Source organism: Heterodontus francisci, chromosome 9 (genome assembly GCF_036365525.1).
Source record: "Heterodontus francisci isolate sHetFra1 chromosome 9, sHetFra1.hap1, whole genome shotgun sequence".
In the NCBI taxonomy this organism is placed as follows: Eukaryota; Metazoa; Chordata; class Chondrichthyes; order Heterodontiformes; family Heterodontidae; genus Heterodontus; species Heterodontus francisci.
The window spans coordinates 95,548,403-95,562,461 of NC_090379.1; the positions used below are offsets into that span (position 1 = coordinate 95,548,403).

Here is a 14,059-nt window from a genome sequence, read left to right on the forward strand (position 1 = left end):
TAAGATGGGCCGAGCAGTAGCAAATGGAATTTAATCCTGAGAAGTGTGAGGTGATGCATGTTGGGAGGACTAACAAGGCAAGGGAATGTACAATGTATGGTAGGACCCTAGGAAATACAGAAGGTCAGAGGGACCTTGGTGTACTTGTCCATAGATCACTGAAGGCAGCAGAACAGGTAGATAAGGTGGTTAGGAAGGAATATGGGATACATGCCTTTATTAGCCGAGGCATAGAATATAAGAGCAGGGAGGTTATGATGGAGCTGTATAAAACGCTAGTTAGGCCACAGCTGGTGTACTATGTACAGTTCTGGGCACCACATTATAGAAAGGATGTAATTGCACTGGAGGGGGTGCAGAGGAGATTCACCAGGATATTGCCTGGGCTGGAGCATTTCAGCTATGAAGAGAGGCTGAAAAGGCTAGGGTTGTTTTCCTTAGACCAGAGAAGGCTGAGGGGATACATGATTGAGGTATACAAAATTATGAGGGGCATTGATAGATTAGATAGGAAGAAACTTTTTCCCTGAGCAGAGAGGTCAATAACCAGGGGGCATAGATTTAAGGTAAGGGGCAGGAGGCTTAGATGGAATTTGAGGAAAAATTTTTTCACCCAGAGGGTGGTTGGAATCTGGAACGCACTGCCTGAAGGGGTGGTAGAGGCAGGAACCATCACAACATTTAAGAAGTATTTAGATGAGCACTTGAAACGCCATAGCATACAAGGCTATGGGCCAAGTGCTGGAAAATGGGATTAGAATAGATAGGTGCTTGATGGCCGGCACAGACACAATGGGCCGAAGGGCCTGTTTCTGTGCTGTATGACTCTATGACTAACTGGTCTGACCACGTCTTAGATTACAGCAGTCTCTGGAATGCTCCTCTTACACACTATACCTGGTGATCAAGGTCCATTGTGGGTTTAATGTGTCTGGACTTGTCCTTTGTCCTTCCAATCACCATCTGTTAATATGCAAATATCTTTTCCAGCCACGGCTGATCTGTTTAACAAATCCTTTCTTCACTCCAGCCACAGTTTAAAATCAATGTTCATGACAAAATTAATGTGCCTCATTCTTGGCAGGTGGGGGGCCTAGCACGCCACAGCATTAAACAATTGTTGGGTGCATTAAAACAAAACAAATGAGGTATGCAGTCCTTGAAGTTTATTTTTGGTTCAAATCTCTATGTTTCTCCAGCCTATTCTGTTGCGCTGTGATCTTTGTATCAATAAGCCAAATTTAAAGGTAATAGTACCAGCAGGGGGAGCAAGAGACACAGGGAAATTGAAAGTCAGTACTAAGGTCCATGAAACAGGGCTGTGTTCTCGCATCCACACTTTTTGGGATTTTCTTCTCCCTGCTGCTCTCACATGCGTTCAAGTCTTCTGAAGAAGGAATCTTCCTCCACACAAGATCAGGGGGCAGGTTGTTCAACCTTGCCCGTCTAAGAACTTAGTCCAAAGTACGGAAAGTCCTCATCAGGGAACTCCTCTTTGCTGACGATGCTGCTTTAACATCTCACACTGAAGAGTGCCTGCAGAGTCTCATCGACAGGTTTGCGGCTGCCTGCAACGAATTTGGCCTAACCATCAGCCTCAAGAAAACGAACATCATGGGGCAGGACGTCAGAAATGCTCCATCCAACAATATTGGCGACCACGCTCTGGAAGTGGTTCAAGAGTTCACCTACCTAGGCTCAACTATCACCAGTAACCTGTCTCTCGATGCAGAAATCAACAAGCGCATGGGAAAGGCTTCCACTGCTATGTCCAGACTGGCTAAGAGAGTGTGGTAAAATGACGCACTGACACAGAACACAAAAGTCCGAGTGTATCAAGCCTGTGTCCTCAGTACCTTGCTCTATGGCAGCGAGGCCTGGACAATGTATGTCAGCCAAGGGCGACGTCTCAATTCATTCCATCTTCGCTGCCTCCGGAGAATACTTGGCATCAGGTGGCAGGACCGTATCTCCAACACTGAAGTCCTCGAGGTGGCCGAAATCCCCAGCTTATACAGCCAACTGAGTCAGCGGCGCTTGAGATGGCTTGGCCATGTGAGCCACATGGAAGATGGCAGGATCCCCAAAGACACATTGTACAGCGAGCTCGCCATTGGTATCAGACCCACCGGCCGTCCATGTCTCCGCTTTAAAGATGTCTGCAAACGCGACATGAAGTCCTGTAACATTGATCACAAGTCATGGGAGTCAGTTGCCAGCGTTCGCCAGAGCTGGCGGGCAGCCATAAAGGCGGGGCTAAAGTGTGGCGAGTCGAAGAGACTTAGCAGTTGGCAGGAAAAAAGACAGAGGCGCAAGGGAAGAGCCAACTGTGTAACAGCCCCGACAAACAAATTTCTCTGCAGCACCTGTGGAAGAGTCTGTCACTCTAGAATTGGCCTTTATAGCCACTCCAGGTGCTGCTCCACACACCACTGACCACCTCCAGGCGCTTACCCATTGTCTCTCGAGATAAGGAGGCCAAAGAAAGACTGAGGTCCTATGCAATGCTTTTATAGTGATACAATTTCTGGTCACTTGACCTCTCTCCTTATTGCAAACTACTGCCTGACTTCCAATCTCCTTTTCCTCTCCAAAATCCTTCAACATATTGCTGTTTCACAAATCTGTGCCCATCTTTCCCCTAACAAGTTTGAATCCATTCAGTTTTCTACCACTACCACACAGCTGAAATGTTCCTAATCAAAGTTAGAATTGCCACATACTGTGACTATGAGCTCGGTGCACTATCCCTCCTTGTTCTTTTCAACCTGCAACTTTTAACATGGTTAACGCCACCATCCTTCTCCATTATCCAGGTCAGTGGTTAATAAAGCATACAGCACCCAAGGCTTCATTAACAGGGGCATAAGAGTACAGAAGCAAGGAAGTTATCTTAAACTTGCATAGAACACTGGTTCGGCCTCAACTGGAGGAGTGTGTCCAGTTCTGGATGCCACACTTTAGGAAAGATGTGAAGGCGTTAGGGAAAATGCAGAAAAGATTCACGAGAATCGTTCCAGGGATGAGGAACTTCAGTTTCGTGAATAGATTGGAGAAGTTGGGATGTTTTCCTTGGAGAAGAGAAGGTTGAGAGGAGATTTGGTAGAGGTATTTAAAATCATGAGGGGGCTGGACAGAGTAGATAAGGAGAAACTGTTCCCACTTGTGAAAGGATCAAGAATGAGAGGGCACAGATTTAAGGTAATTGGCAAAAGAAGCAATGGAGATAGTGACTGGTTCGGATCTGGAATGCACTACCTGAGAATGTGGTGGAGGCAGGTTTAATTGAGGCATTCAAGAGGGAATTGGATTATTATCTGAAAAGGAAGAATGTGCAGGGCTAGGGAATAAGGCAGGGGAGTGGCACAAGGTGAATTGCTCCTTTGGAGAGCCATCACAGACATGATGGGCCGAATGGCCTCCTTCTGTGCTGTAACAATTCTAAAATTCTGTGATTTTTAAATCCCACATTAAGGGCACTGAATTGCATCAACATGCCAGAGCTTTCAGGAGAGGACAAAAAGAGGGGAGGGGGGAAATGATTTACAAAATGTACAAATTATATATTGTCCTTTGTAATTTAGCCAGCTTGTCATCTCACCAAAGGTTCTCGTGCACAACAATTAGCAGTTTGGGTTTAGTGGTTCAGCGCATGCTATTAGGCGCATAGTTACTAGGCAATCTAGATAAATAAATTGATATTGTTTATCACAAGAATTATAATTTTTTTGCCATTGACTAGAGTACAACTTTTTGTTGCAAAAGTATGGACATGTCCTTGCGGGAACAATTTCTCGATAAGAGGCAGAGTTCGTAGAATCTTTAAGTCCCGAGGAAGTGGCTTCAAATTTCACCAAGCTTTTCAGACAATTTACTGGTATGAATTGGACTTTTAGGAATATATACAATGGGATAAATGTATTAGAATAAATAGACTGGATGGGCTAACTCAAACAACTTTTATAAACCAAATCTTATGATGATGATTCTCAGTGGAAGCTCCATTGGTGTCCAACCTTGATACATACGAACATACAAATTAGGACCAGGGGTAGGCCACTCAGCCCCTCAAGCCTGCTCTGCCATTCAATAAGATCATGGCTGATCTGATTGTAACCTCAACTCCACATTCCCACCTTCCCCCAATAACCTTTCACCCCCTTGCGCAGTAAGAATCTATCTACCTCTGCCTTAAAAATATTCAAAGACTCTGCTTCCACCAATGTTTGAGGAAGAGAGTTTCAAAGACTCACGACCCTCTGAGAGAAAATAAATTTCTCCTCATCTCAGTCTTAAATGGGCGACCCCTTATTTTTAAACAGTGACCCCTAGTTCTAGATTCTCCCACAAGAGGAAACATCCTTTCCACATCCACCCTGCCAATACCCCTCAGAATCTTACATGTTTCAATCAAGTCACCTCTTACTCTTCTAAACTCCAGCAGAAGCAAGCCTAACCTGTCCAACCTTTCCTCATAAGACAACCCGCCCATTCCAGGTATTTGTCAAGTAAACCTTCTCTGAACTCCTTCCAATGCATTTACATCCTTCCTTAAAAAAGACCAATATTGTACACAGTACTCCAGATGCGGTCTCACAAATGCCCTGTATAGCTGAAGCATAACCTCCCTACTTTTGTATTCAATTCTCCTCACAATAAATGATAACATTCTATTAGCCTTCCTAATTATTTGCTGTACCAGCATACTAACCTTTTGCGATTCATGCACTGGGACACCCAGATCCCTCTGCATCTCTCACCATTTAGATATGTTTCTTTTTTATTCTTCCTGCCAAAATGGACAATTTCACATTTTCCCACATTATACTCCATTTGCCAGATCTTTGCCCACTCACTATATCCCTTTGTCGCCTCCTTATGTCTTCTTCAGAACTTATTTTCCTCCTTTTGTGTCATCAGCAAATTTAGCAATCATACATTTATATAAATTGTAAAAAGTTGAGGCCCCACCACTCGTTACATTTTGCCAACCAGAAAATGACCCATTTATGCCTACTCTCTGTTTCCTGTCAGCTAGCCAATCTTATAGTACCCCTACACCATGAGCTTTTATTTGCCGCAATAACCTTTGATGTGGCACTTTATCAAATGCCTTCTGGAAATCTAAGTGCAGTACTTCTACCAGTTCCCCTTTATCCACAGCACATGTCACTTCTTCAAAGAACTCCAATAAATGATTAAACATCATTTCCCTTTCACAAAACCATGTTGACTCTGCCTGATTACCTTGAATTTTTAAGTGCCCTGTTATAACTTCTTTAATAATAGCTTCTAACATTTTCCCTAAGATGTTAAGCTAACAGGCCTGTAGTTTCCTGCTTTCTGTCTCCCTCCCTTTTTGAATAAAGGACTTACATTCGCTATTTTCCATTCTAATGGAACCTTCCCCAAATCTAGGGAATTTTGAAAATTAAAATCAATGCATCAACTATCCCACTAGCCACTTCTTTAAAGACCCCAGGATGAAGTCCATCAGGACCCGGGGACTTGTCAGCCCGCAGCTCCAACAATTTGTTCAGTACCACTTCCCTAGTGATTGTAATTTTCTTGAGTTCCTCCCTCCCTTCCATTTCCTGATTTACAGCTATTTCTGGGATGTTACTTGTATCCTCTATAGTGAAGACCGATGCAAAATACCTGTTCAATTCATCTGCCATCTCCTTATTTTCCATTATTAATTCCCCAGACTCATTTTCCATAGGACCAACGCTCACTTTGTTAACTCTTTTCTTTTTAACTATTTATAGAAACTTTTACGATCCGTTTTCATATTTCTAGCTTTCTCTCATATTCTAATTTTTCCCTCTATAAAATCTTTTAGTCATTCTTTGCTGCTTTTTATATTCCATCTAATCTTCTGACCTGCCACCATCTTTGCAAAATTATATGCTTTTTCTTTAAGTTTGATACTATCTTTAACTTTTTTAGTTAATCACGGATGTTGTTCCTTCTCTTGGAATTTTTCTTTCTCGTTGGAATGTATCTATTCTGTGTATTCTGAAATATTTCCTTAAATGTCTGCCACTGCATCTCTATTGACCTATCCCTTAACCTACTTTCCCAGTTCACTTTAGCTAGCTCTGCTTTCATGCCCTCATAATTGCCCTTATTTAAGTTTAAAGTACCAGTGTTAGGCCCACTCTTTCCCTCAAACTGAATATAAAATTCAATCATATTATGATTGCTGCTGCCTAGGGGCGCCTTCGCTGTGAGGTCACTAATTAATCCTATCTCATTGCACAATACCAGGTCTAGTATAGCCTGCTCTCTCGTTGGCTCCAGAATGTGCTGTTCTAAGAAACTATCCTGAAAACACTCTATGAACTCCTCAGCCAGGATACCTTTGCCCATCTGATTTTTCCATTCTTTATGTTGATTAAAATCCCCCATGATTATCGGTGTACCTTTCTGACAGGCACCCATTATTTCTTCCTTTATACCCAATCCTCCCATGTGCTTAATTTTAGGTGGCCTATACACCACTCCCACAAGTGACTTGCCTTTATCATTTCTCATCACAGTGGCGCAGTGGTTAGCACCGCAGCCTCACAGCTCCAGGGACCCGGGTTCGATTCCTGGTACTGCCTGTGTGGAGTTTGCAAGTTCTCCCTGTGTCTGCGTGGGTTTTCTCCGGGTGCTCCGGTTTCCTCCCACAAGCCAAAAGACTTGCAGGTTGATAGGTAAATTGGCCATTATAAATTGTCACTAGTATAGGTAGGTGGTAGGGAAATATAGGAACAGGTGGAGATGTTTGGTAGGAATATGGGATGAGTGTAGGATTAGTATAAATGGGTGGTTGATGTTCGGCACAGACTCGGTGGGCCGAAGGGCCTGTTTCAGTGCTGTATCTCTAATCTAATCATAATCTAATCTTGACTCAAACAGTTTCGAACAAGAAAAATGGCAGTGAATCCCAGGCATTTCTAATTAGGTTCCTATCTTTGTCTCATTATCACTTAATTTTGCATCGTTATGCTTTTTGTCATTTAATCACTCCTGCCCTCCACCCTATTGCAGATCTTCCCTTCTGTTCTTTTTCTGCCCCTGCCCTTTTCCCTGGCCCTGTATTTGTTTAACAGTTGTTTACCTCGAACCTCTTCCAGTTCTGATGAAAGGTCATCTACTTGAAATGTTAATTCTGTTTCTCTCTCTACAGATGCAGCTTGACCTGCTGAGTGTTTCCAGCATTTTCTGTTTTTTATTTAAGAAGTGCAGCATAATATTTTGGCATAAATTAAGTTCGCATTGTTGTGGTTTAATCACTGTTGAAATGTTTTCTAGGGAGACCTTCACTGCCTGCACCAAAAAATGTTTTTGTAACAAAATGGTTCAGTGACCCTTACACTCGGGGCTCCTACTCCCATATATCTATCAATTCAACTGGAGATATGATTGACATGCTGGCTGAACCTCTACCACAGGCGACAGAGGGAACCTCTTCTCCAGTAAGTCACAGCACATGACAGTCTAACATTTAGAATTCTACATACCAAACAGATTATTTAGACAGAACAAGGTATATTTTTTCCCTCCAGCCTCCTACCTCCTTTCATGGAGTTTTTGACCAGTGCAAATAGCGCAGTTTCTTTCATTGCTTGCCCACCAGTACCTCAACCCAAGTGGCCCTTGTTAACACAAAAGCAAAATACTGCAGATGTTGGCATTCTTAAAATCTGAGTCCTGATAGCAAATCGCTGTAGCCTATTCAACTGTGTTTGGCTCAGCCCAATCCTGTTTCTACTCAATGTTCGTACATGTGCATATTACAGCATGAGTCACAGGATAGAAGGCCTCAACAAAAACCCTAACCCAGACTACTGAAATTGATTGTAGCAAAGCTGGACTCCAGCTTCTTTCTCAATGTTATTTGCTTTCAAGATGTGGGCAGTGATGACAAGGCTTCATTTTTGCCCATTCCTAGTTTCTTCAAGAAAGGTTATGGTGAACCCGTAGCAGTCCTTGTTCTGATGATGCTTCAAAAATGATATTAGATAGGAAATGCCATCATATTGACCCAGTAAAGATAAAGGAATGTTTCCAAGTCAGAATGATATGTCATTTGGATGATAGCTTGTACATGATGGTGTTCAATTAATTCAGGGTAAAACAAGGACTGAACCTTGTTTAATGGCTCTGTTCCACATTAGCAGTGTGACAACAATTGACCATCCAATGCAAGTTTTTTTGTGTCATAAAATTCAATGCTGTGTGTACAAAGGGGAGATAAATGGTTACCAACTGTACATGTTTGGTTTTTATTGATGTAACTGCTTAAACTTATATAAACATAGTGTTATTATGAATGTGATTCTCTCGACTCCACTCCTGAAGGCTCCTTGTTGAGGTATCATTTGATAGAGTGTCATGCACAAGTGGCTGTTAGTCATGTGTCAAATAGAGGTAAATGATTTAGATCTAATTCCATTTACAGAGACAGGGTTACAAGGTGATCAAGATTGGGAAATAAATATTCCAGGGTACACAATATTTCAGAAAGACAGACAGAATGGCAAAGGAGGAGGGGTAGCCCTGATAATAAAGGACATTAGTGAGAAAGGATCTGGCCTCAGAAGATCATTAAGTATCATCAGGAAATCAAGTTGGCAGGCAGTAAATAGTGGAGTGCTGCAAGGATCAGTGCTGGGACCTCAGCTATTTACAATCTATATTAATGACTTAGATGAAGAGACATAGAGTAATGTATCTAAGTTTGCTGAAGACACAAAGGTAGGTGGAAAGGTAAGCTGTGGGGAAGACACAGAGAGGCTGCAAAGAGATATAGACAGGTTAAGTGAGTAATAAGATGGCAGATGGAGTATAATGTAGGGAAGTGTAAAGTTATTCACTTTGGTCATAAGAACAGAAAAGCAGAATATTTTTAAAAAGTGTGAAACTTGCAAGTATTGATGTTCAAAGCGACTTGAGTGTGCTTGTACAAGGAATGCAGAAAGTTAGCATTTATTTACAGCAAGCAATGAGGAAGGCAAATGACATGTTGGCCTTTATTGCAAGGGGATTGGAGTTCAGGAATAAGGAAGTCTTGCTATAATTGTACAGGGTTTTGGTGAGACCACATCTGGAGTACTGTGCGTAGTTTGCATTTCAGAAAGGATATACTTGCATTGGAGACAGTGCAGCAAACCTTCATGAAATTGGTCCCTAGGGTGAGGGGGTTGTCTATGACGAGAGGCTGAGTAAATTGGGCCGATATTCCCTGGAGTTTAGAAGAATGGGAGGCGATCTCATTGAAACAAACATGATTCTGAAAGGTAGGCGCTGAGAGATTGTTTCCGGTGGTAGGGGAATCTAAACCACAGGGGTACAGGCTCAGGATAAGGGACCAATCGTTTGACTGAGACGAAGAGAAATTACCTCAAAGGTTGTGAATCTTTGGAATTCTCTACCCCAGAGGGTTGTGGATGCTCCATCGTTGAATATATTTAAGGCTGGGATAGGCAGATTTTTGTTCTTTCAGGGAATCAAGGTTTATGGCGAATGGCGGGAAAGTGAAGTTGAAGCTGAAGATCAGACATGATCATATTGAATGGCGGAGCAGGCTCTATGGACAATATGGTCTACTCATGCTCCTATTTCTTATGTTCTTGTCAGCCTTTTCATGACTTCACAACCTATTTGATCATGAAGGCACACAGTTATGCCCAATCTGGTCCTTACCTGAATCCACACATCAACTAGGGATTACTGGAGAGTAATCAGTAATGGGAACCCAAGTCAACTTTCTCCTCTTCAACTCTGGGATGCTAAAGTCAATTGTAACAGTTCCTTTCACTCACTGTCTTCACGGTGAGTTCAGCTAACTCATACCTTGAATCAAACCTAAGATCGTCCTCGTCTGTATTTCTGGGCACTTTTTCACGACGTCACTAACTATTTCGCAGTCTGTGCTTTTGGGAGATCTCATTCCAGTTCATATATTCTACCAACCCTCCCAGGCTGCAAATGAGGTACACTGTGAATATGTTGTATTGCAGCCTCTATTAAATGAGACCAAGACAACTAACCAAACCATTTGTTGTGGGGTAAATGGAAGATATTACATTCGTTCCAGCATTGTCATCCCTCATATTGATGAACATACATTATGTAATCATTAAAAACTGTTTGCCTCATGCATTATAATCATGTTCCTCTGATTCCAGATGTTGCAGGTTTTATTTGCTGGGGAAGCAACACATCGGAGCTACCACAGCACCACCCATGGAGCACTGCTGTCTGGGTGGAGGGAGGCAGATCGACTGATTGTTCATTACTCCACCAAATGAATCTCTAAAACTGAAGGAGAACTGAAATTTGGAACAGTTATTCTTTTTCTAATTCTTTGATTTGCTACGTTAAAGAGTAAGCATTTTTTTCTAAAAAGAAACCTTCAATAGAGAATAGTCAATTCCAAGGATGATAATAGATCCTTCATCAGGTCTGTTTTAGAACAATATTTTAAATTAAGTCAAATCAAGTACATGAATCTTCTTATATGTAATTGTTACTGCGCTTTTAACATTAATAAACCAAAGTAGAATTTTGACCATCAATTGCTCAGATTGATTTTGACATCCAAAAGAACTGCTTTATTCAAAGACTGATTAATATTTGGAATAATCTGCCAAATGAGGTAATCGAAGAACAAAACACTGATCAACTGCAGTTAAGATATTCTGATGGGAGTGCACTTGAGAAATCAGCTACCTCAAGCCTAATGACTTTTTTCTTGTACATGAGTTTTAATGTTCATATTTTTGTATCTTTTGCCTTATGCAATATAGAGATTCTTCTACAATCACTGAGAAATTTTGTAAGCTCTCTAATATTAGCTACCCGGAACCAACCAACTGTTTCAATCGTAGTCCTGCAAATTTTTGTGTGTGATAATGTTGTACCTTTAACCAATGTGAATGAACTGTTATGCATTTGTATATTGGTTGTTATTTCTGCTCAATGATAATTGTAGTGCGTCTACAGCTCACAGCCCAAAATTCCTCCCTCTCCCTGCACACAACTGGACCTCTCTTCTCACTTATTCAAGTTTATGTGAAAAGTTGACTCAGCTCTCTTGGAGCCCTTACCTCTCTCTCTGATACCATTAAAAACAGTCATCTGTACATGTAGGTAGTGCATGACCAATTGATTACATTGGATTAACAGCCCACATTATGTAACAGCCCATTTACTTAACCCTCAGTACTACCAAAGCATTCCATTCAGAAAATAAAGTAATGGTACTTGGCCCCCAAGTTAAGTACAACCAAGTGGAACAAATGGTTTAATTATTGAAGCATTGTGAAATGGAAATTGCTAAATTCCCCATTGAGATTCTGATGTGTGTGCTGTGAACGTGCCTGCATATGTAAGTCGAAGAACTGCCAAAGCTTGACAGAAAGCTTAAAGGCACCCTTCCCCCGACTGAACTGAGCATACAGCACAGCTAGTATTCTCCTCATCTTCTCCCCACCATCATACGTCCATCCACACCCCTCCAGCTGCCCAAGATTTCAGGCACTATCAGAGGAAAATCATGGTCATGGTTCTTAAATCTTTTTAAAGACAAAATAAATTGCTGTTTCATGCACATATCTCCAGAATGCATCTGGTCTCAGTCCCATGGTCAATGGCATTCAGAATTTGCACTGGTTCGGAAGGCAATTTCTTATTTTAAAACAACAAAATATTATTTAAATGGAAAGACTACAGAATGCTGCGGGACAGAGGGATCTGGGTGTCCTCATACATGAATCACAAAATGTAAGCACACAAGTACAGCAAGTAATTAGGAAGGCAAATGGAACATTGGCCTTTATTGCAAGGGGATGAAGTGTACAAGTAGGGAAGTCTTGCTACAACTATACAGGTTGTTGGTGAGACCACTCCTAGTCAGTTTTTGACTCCTTATTTAAGGAGGGACGGACATACGAACATATGAATTAGGAGCAGGAGTAGGCCACTCGACCCCTCGAGCCTGCTCTGCCATTCAATAAGTTCATGGCTGAACTGATTACTCCACATTTTCATCTACCCCCGATAACCTTCCACCCCCTTACTTATCAAGAATCTATCTACCTCTGCCTTAAAAATATTCAAAGACTCTGCTTCCACTGCCTTTTGAGGAAGAGAATTCCAAAGACTCAAGACCCTCAGAGAAAAAATTTCTCCTCACCTCTACCTTAAATGGGCAACCCCTTATTTTTAAACAGTGACCCCTAGTTCGAGATTCTCCCACAAGGGGAAACATCCTTTCAACATCCACCCTATCAAGTCGCCTCTTACTCTTCAAAATTCCAGTGGATACATGCCTAGCCTGTCCAATCTTTCCTCATAAGACAGCCCACCCATTCCAGGTATTAGTCCAGTGAACCTTTTCTGTACTTCCTCCAACGCAGTTACATCCTTCCTTAAATAAGGAGACCAATACTGTACACAGTACTCCAGATGTGGTCTCACCAATGCCTTGTATAGCTGAAGCATAACCTCCCTACTTTTGTATTCAAATATACATGCATTTGTAGCAGTTTAGAGAAGGTTCACTCAGCTGAATCCTGGGATGAAGGTTGAGCAAGTTGGGGCTATACTTAATGGAATTTAGAAGATAAAGACGTGATCTTATTAAAACAAATAAAATTCTGAGGGGAATAAAAGCAAAATACTGCGGATGCTGGAAATCTGAAATAAAAACAGGAAATGCTGGAAATACTCAGCAGGTCTGGCAGCATCTCTGGAGAGAGCAGCGGAGTTAACGTTTCAGGTCAGTGACCCTTCTTCAGAACTCAAGATTCTGAGGGAGCTTGACAAGGTAGATGCTGAAAGGATGTTTCCACTCCTGGGGGCATGTAGAACTGGGGCACAGTTTCAGAATAAGGGGTGTCCCATTTAAGACAGAAATGAGGAGGGATTTCTTCTCTCAGAAGGTCATTAATCTTTGGTATTTTGTACCTCACACAGCAGTGGAGGCTGAATCATTGAATATATTTGATCTAAAAGGGAGTCAAGTGTTATGGGGGCAGGCAGGAAAGTGGAGTTGAGGCCATGATCAGATCAGCCCTGATCTTATTGAATGGTGGAGCAGGCTCGCGAGGCCAAATGGCCTACTCCAGCTCCTTTATTTTCTGTTTTTACGTTTTAAATTTGTATACACAGTTGAAAGCTAAGTTCATGTAGGGACCCTTCTTTAATCCCCATTCCCCCAGTTCTTCCCCCTCCATCTTTCGAGTTCTCCATCCGCCTGCTGCCTAGGTCTCCACCCTCCCCCAGTTCTCCAGCCTCCCATCTCACCCTTCCCCAGCTCTCTCCCTCCTCATTCTCCCCCTCCCTCAGTTCTCACCCTTTCCCCAGTTCTCACCCTCTGCCAGTGCTCACCCTCCCCATTCCCCCCTTCCCCAGTTCTCACAGTCCCCATTCTTCCCCCCCAGCTCTCACTGTTCCCATTCTCCCCCTTACCCAATTTTCACTGTCCCCATTTCTTCCTCCCCATTCTTCCCCCCCCCCCCCCACCTCTCACTGTTGCCATTCTCCCCCTTCCCCAATTTTCACTGTCTCCATTTCTCCCCCCGCACCACAATTGGTTCTCACTGTTCCGGTCCTCTTCCCCTCAGTTCTCTGGGGTGAGGCTGGGCAAAGGATTGTACTGGTTTGGAAAGAAACGTCCCCACTGTTTAGCCTCAAGCCGAAATCATTGAGTGGGGGTGGCACATCAGTTACTTTGAATCTTTGCTTCCAAAAGAGTTATTGAACTTAGAAATAATCTGAATTTACCAAGTACACCAGTCACGAATCATTGACAACAGGATAAATACTGAAATACAACTGGAATCACCTTAAAGCAAACTGTCTCTGTCCTTTAGGTACTGAAGTAAGCAGCAGTGAAATGGAAGCCCACACGCTTCAGAATTTAGTTGGTTTTTGCTGAACTGTAGCAGTTCAAGAAGTCAGCTCACCACCACCTTCTTTGGGAGGGACGGAGGAACGGACAGACACGCGCACACAGCATTCACCATTCTCCAATTGAGTTTGATTGCATATTTCACTTACT

At 42.4% G+C, this 14,059-nt stretch overlaps 1 protein-coding gene across 1 annotated transcript in view; it reads left to right on the plus strand.

The window, feature by feature from the left end:
- LOC137373346 (peroxisomal N(1)-acetyl-spermine/spermidine oxidase-like) overlaps positions 1-10,427 on the plus strand; it is a 43,809-nt gene extending 33,382 nt beyond the window's left edge. The window contains exon 7 of the mRNA XM_068038168.1: positions 10,182-10,427. Within this exon, the coding sequence (XP_067894269.1) occupies positions 10,182-10,304 (123 nt within the window). The 3' untranslated portion in view covers positions 10,305-10,427. The remainder of the gene's footprint in view (positions 1-10,181) is intronic.
- The last annotated feature ends 3,632 nt before the right edge of the window (positions 10,428-14,059 follow it).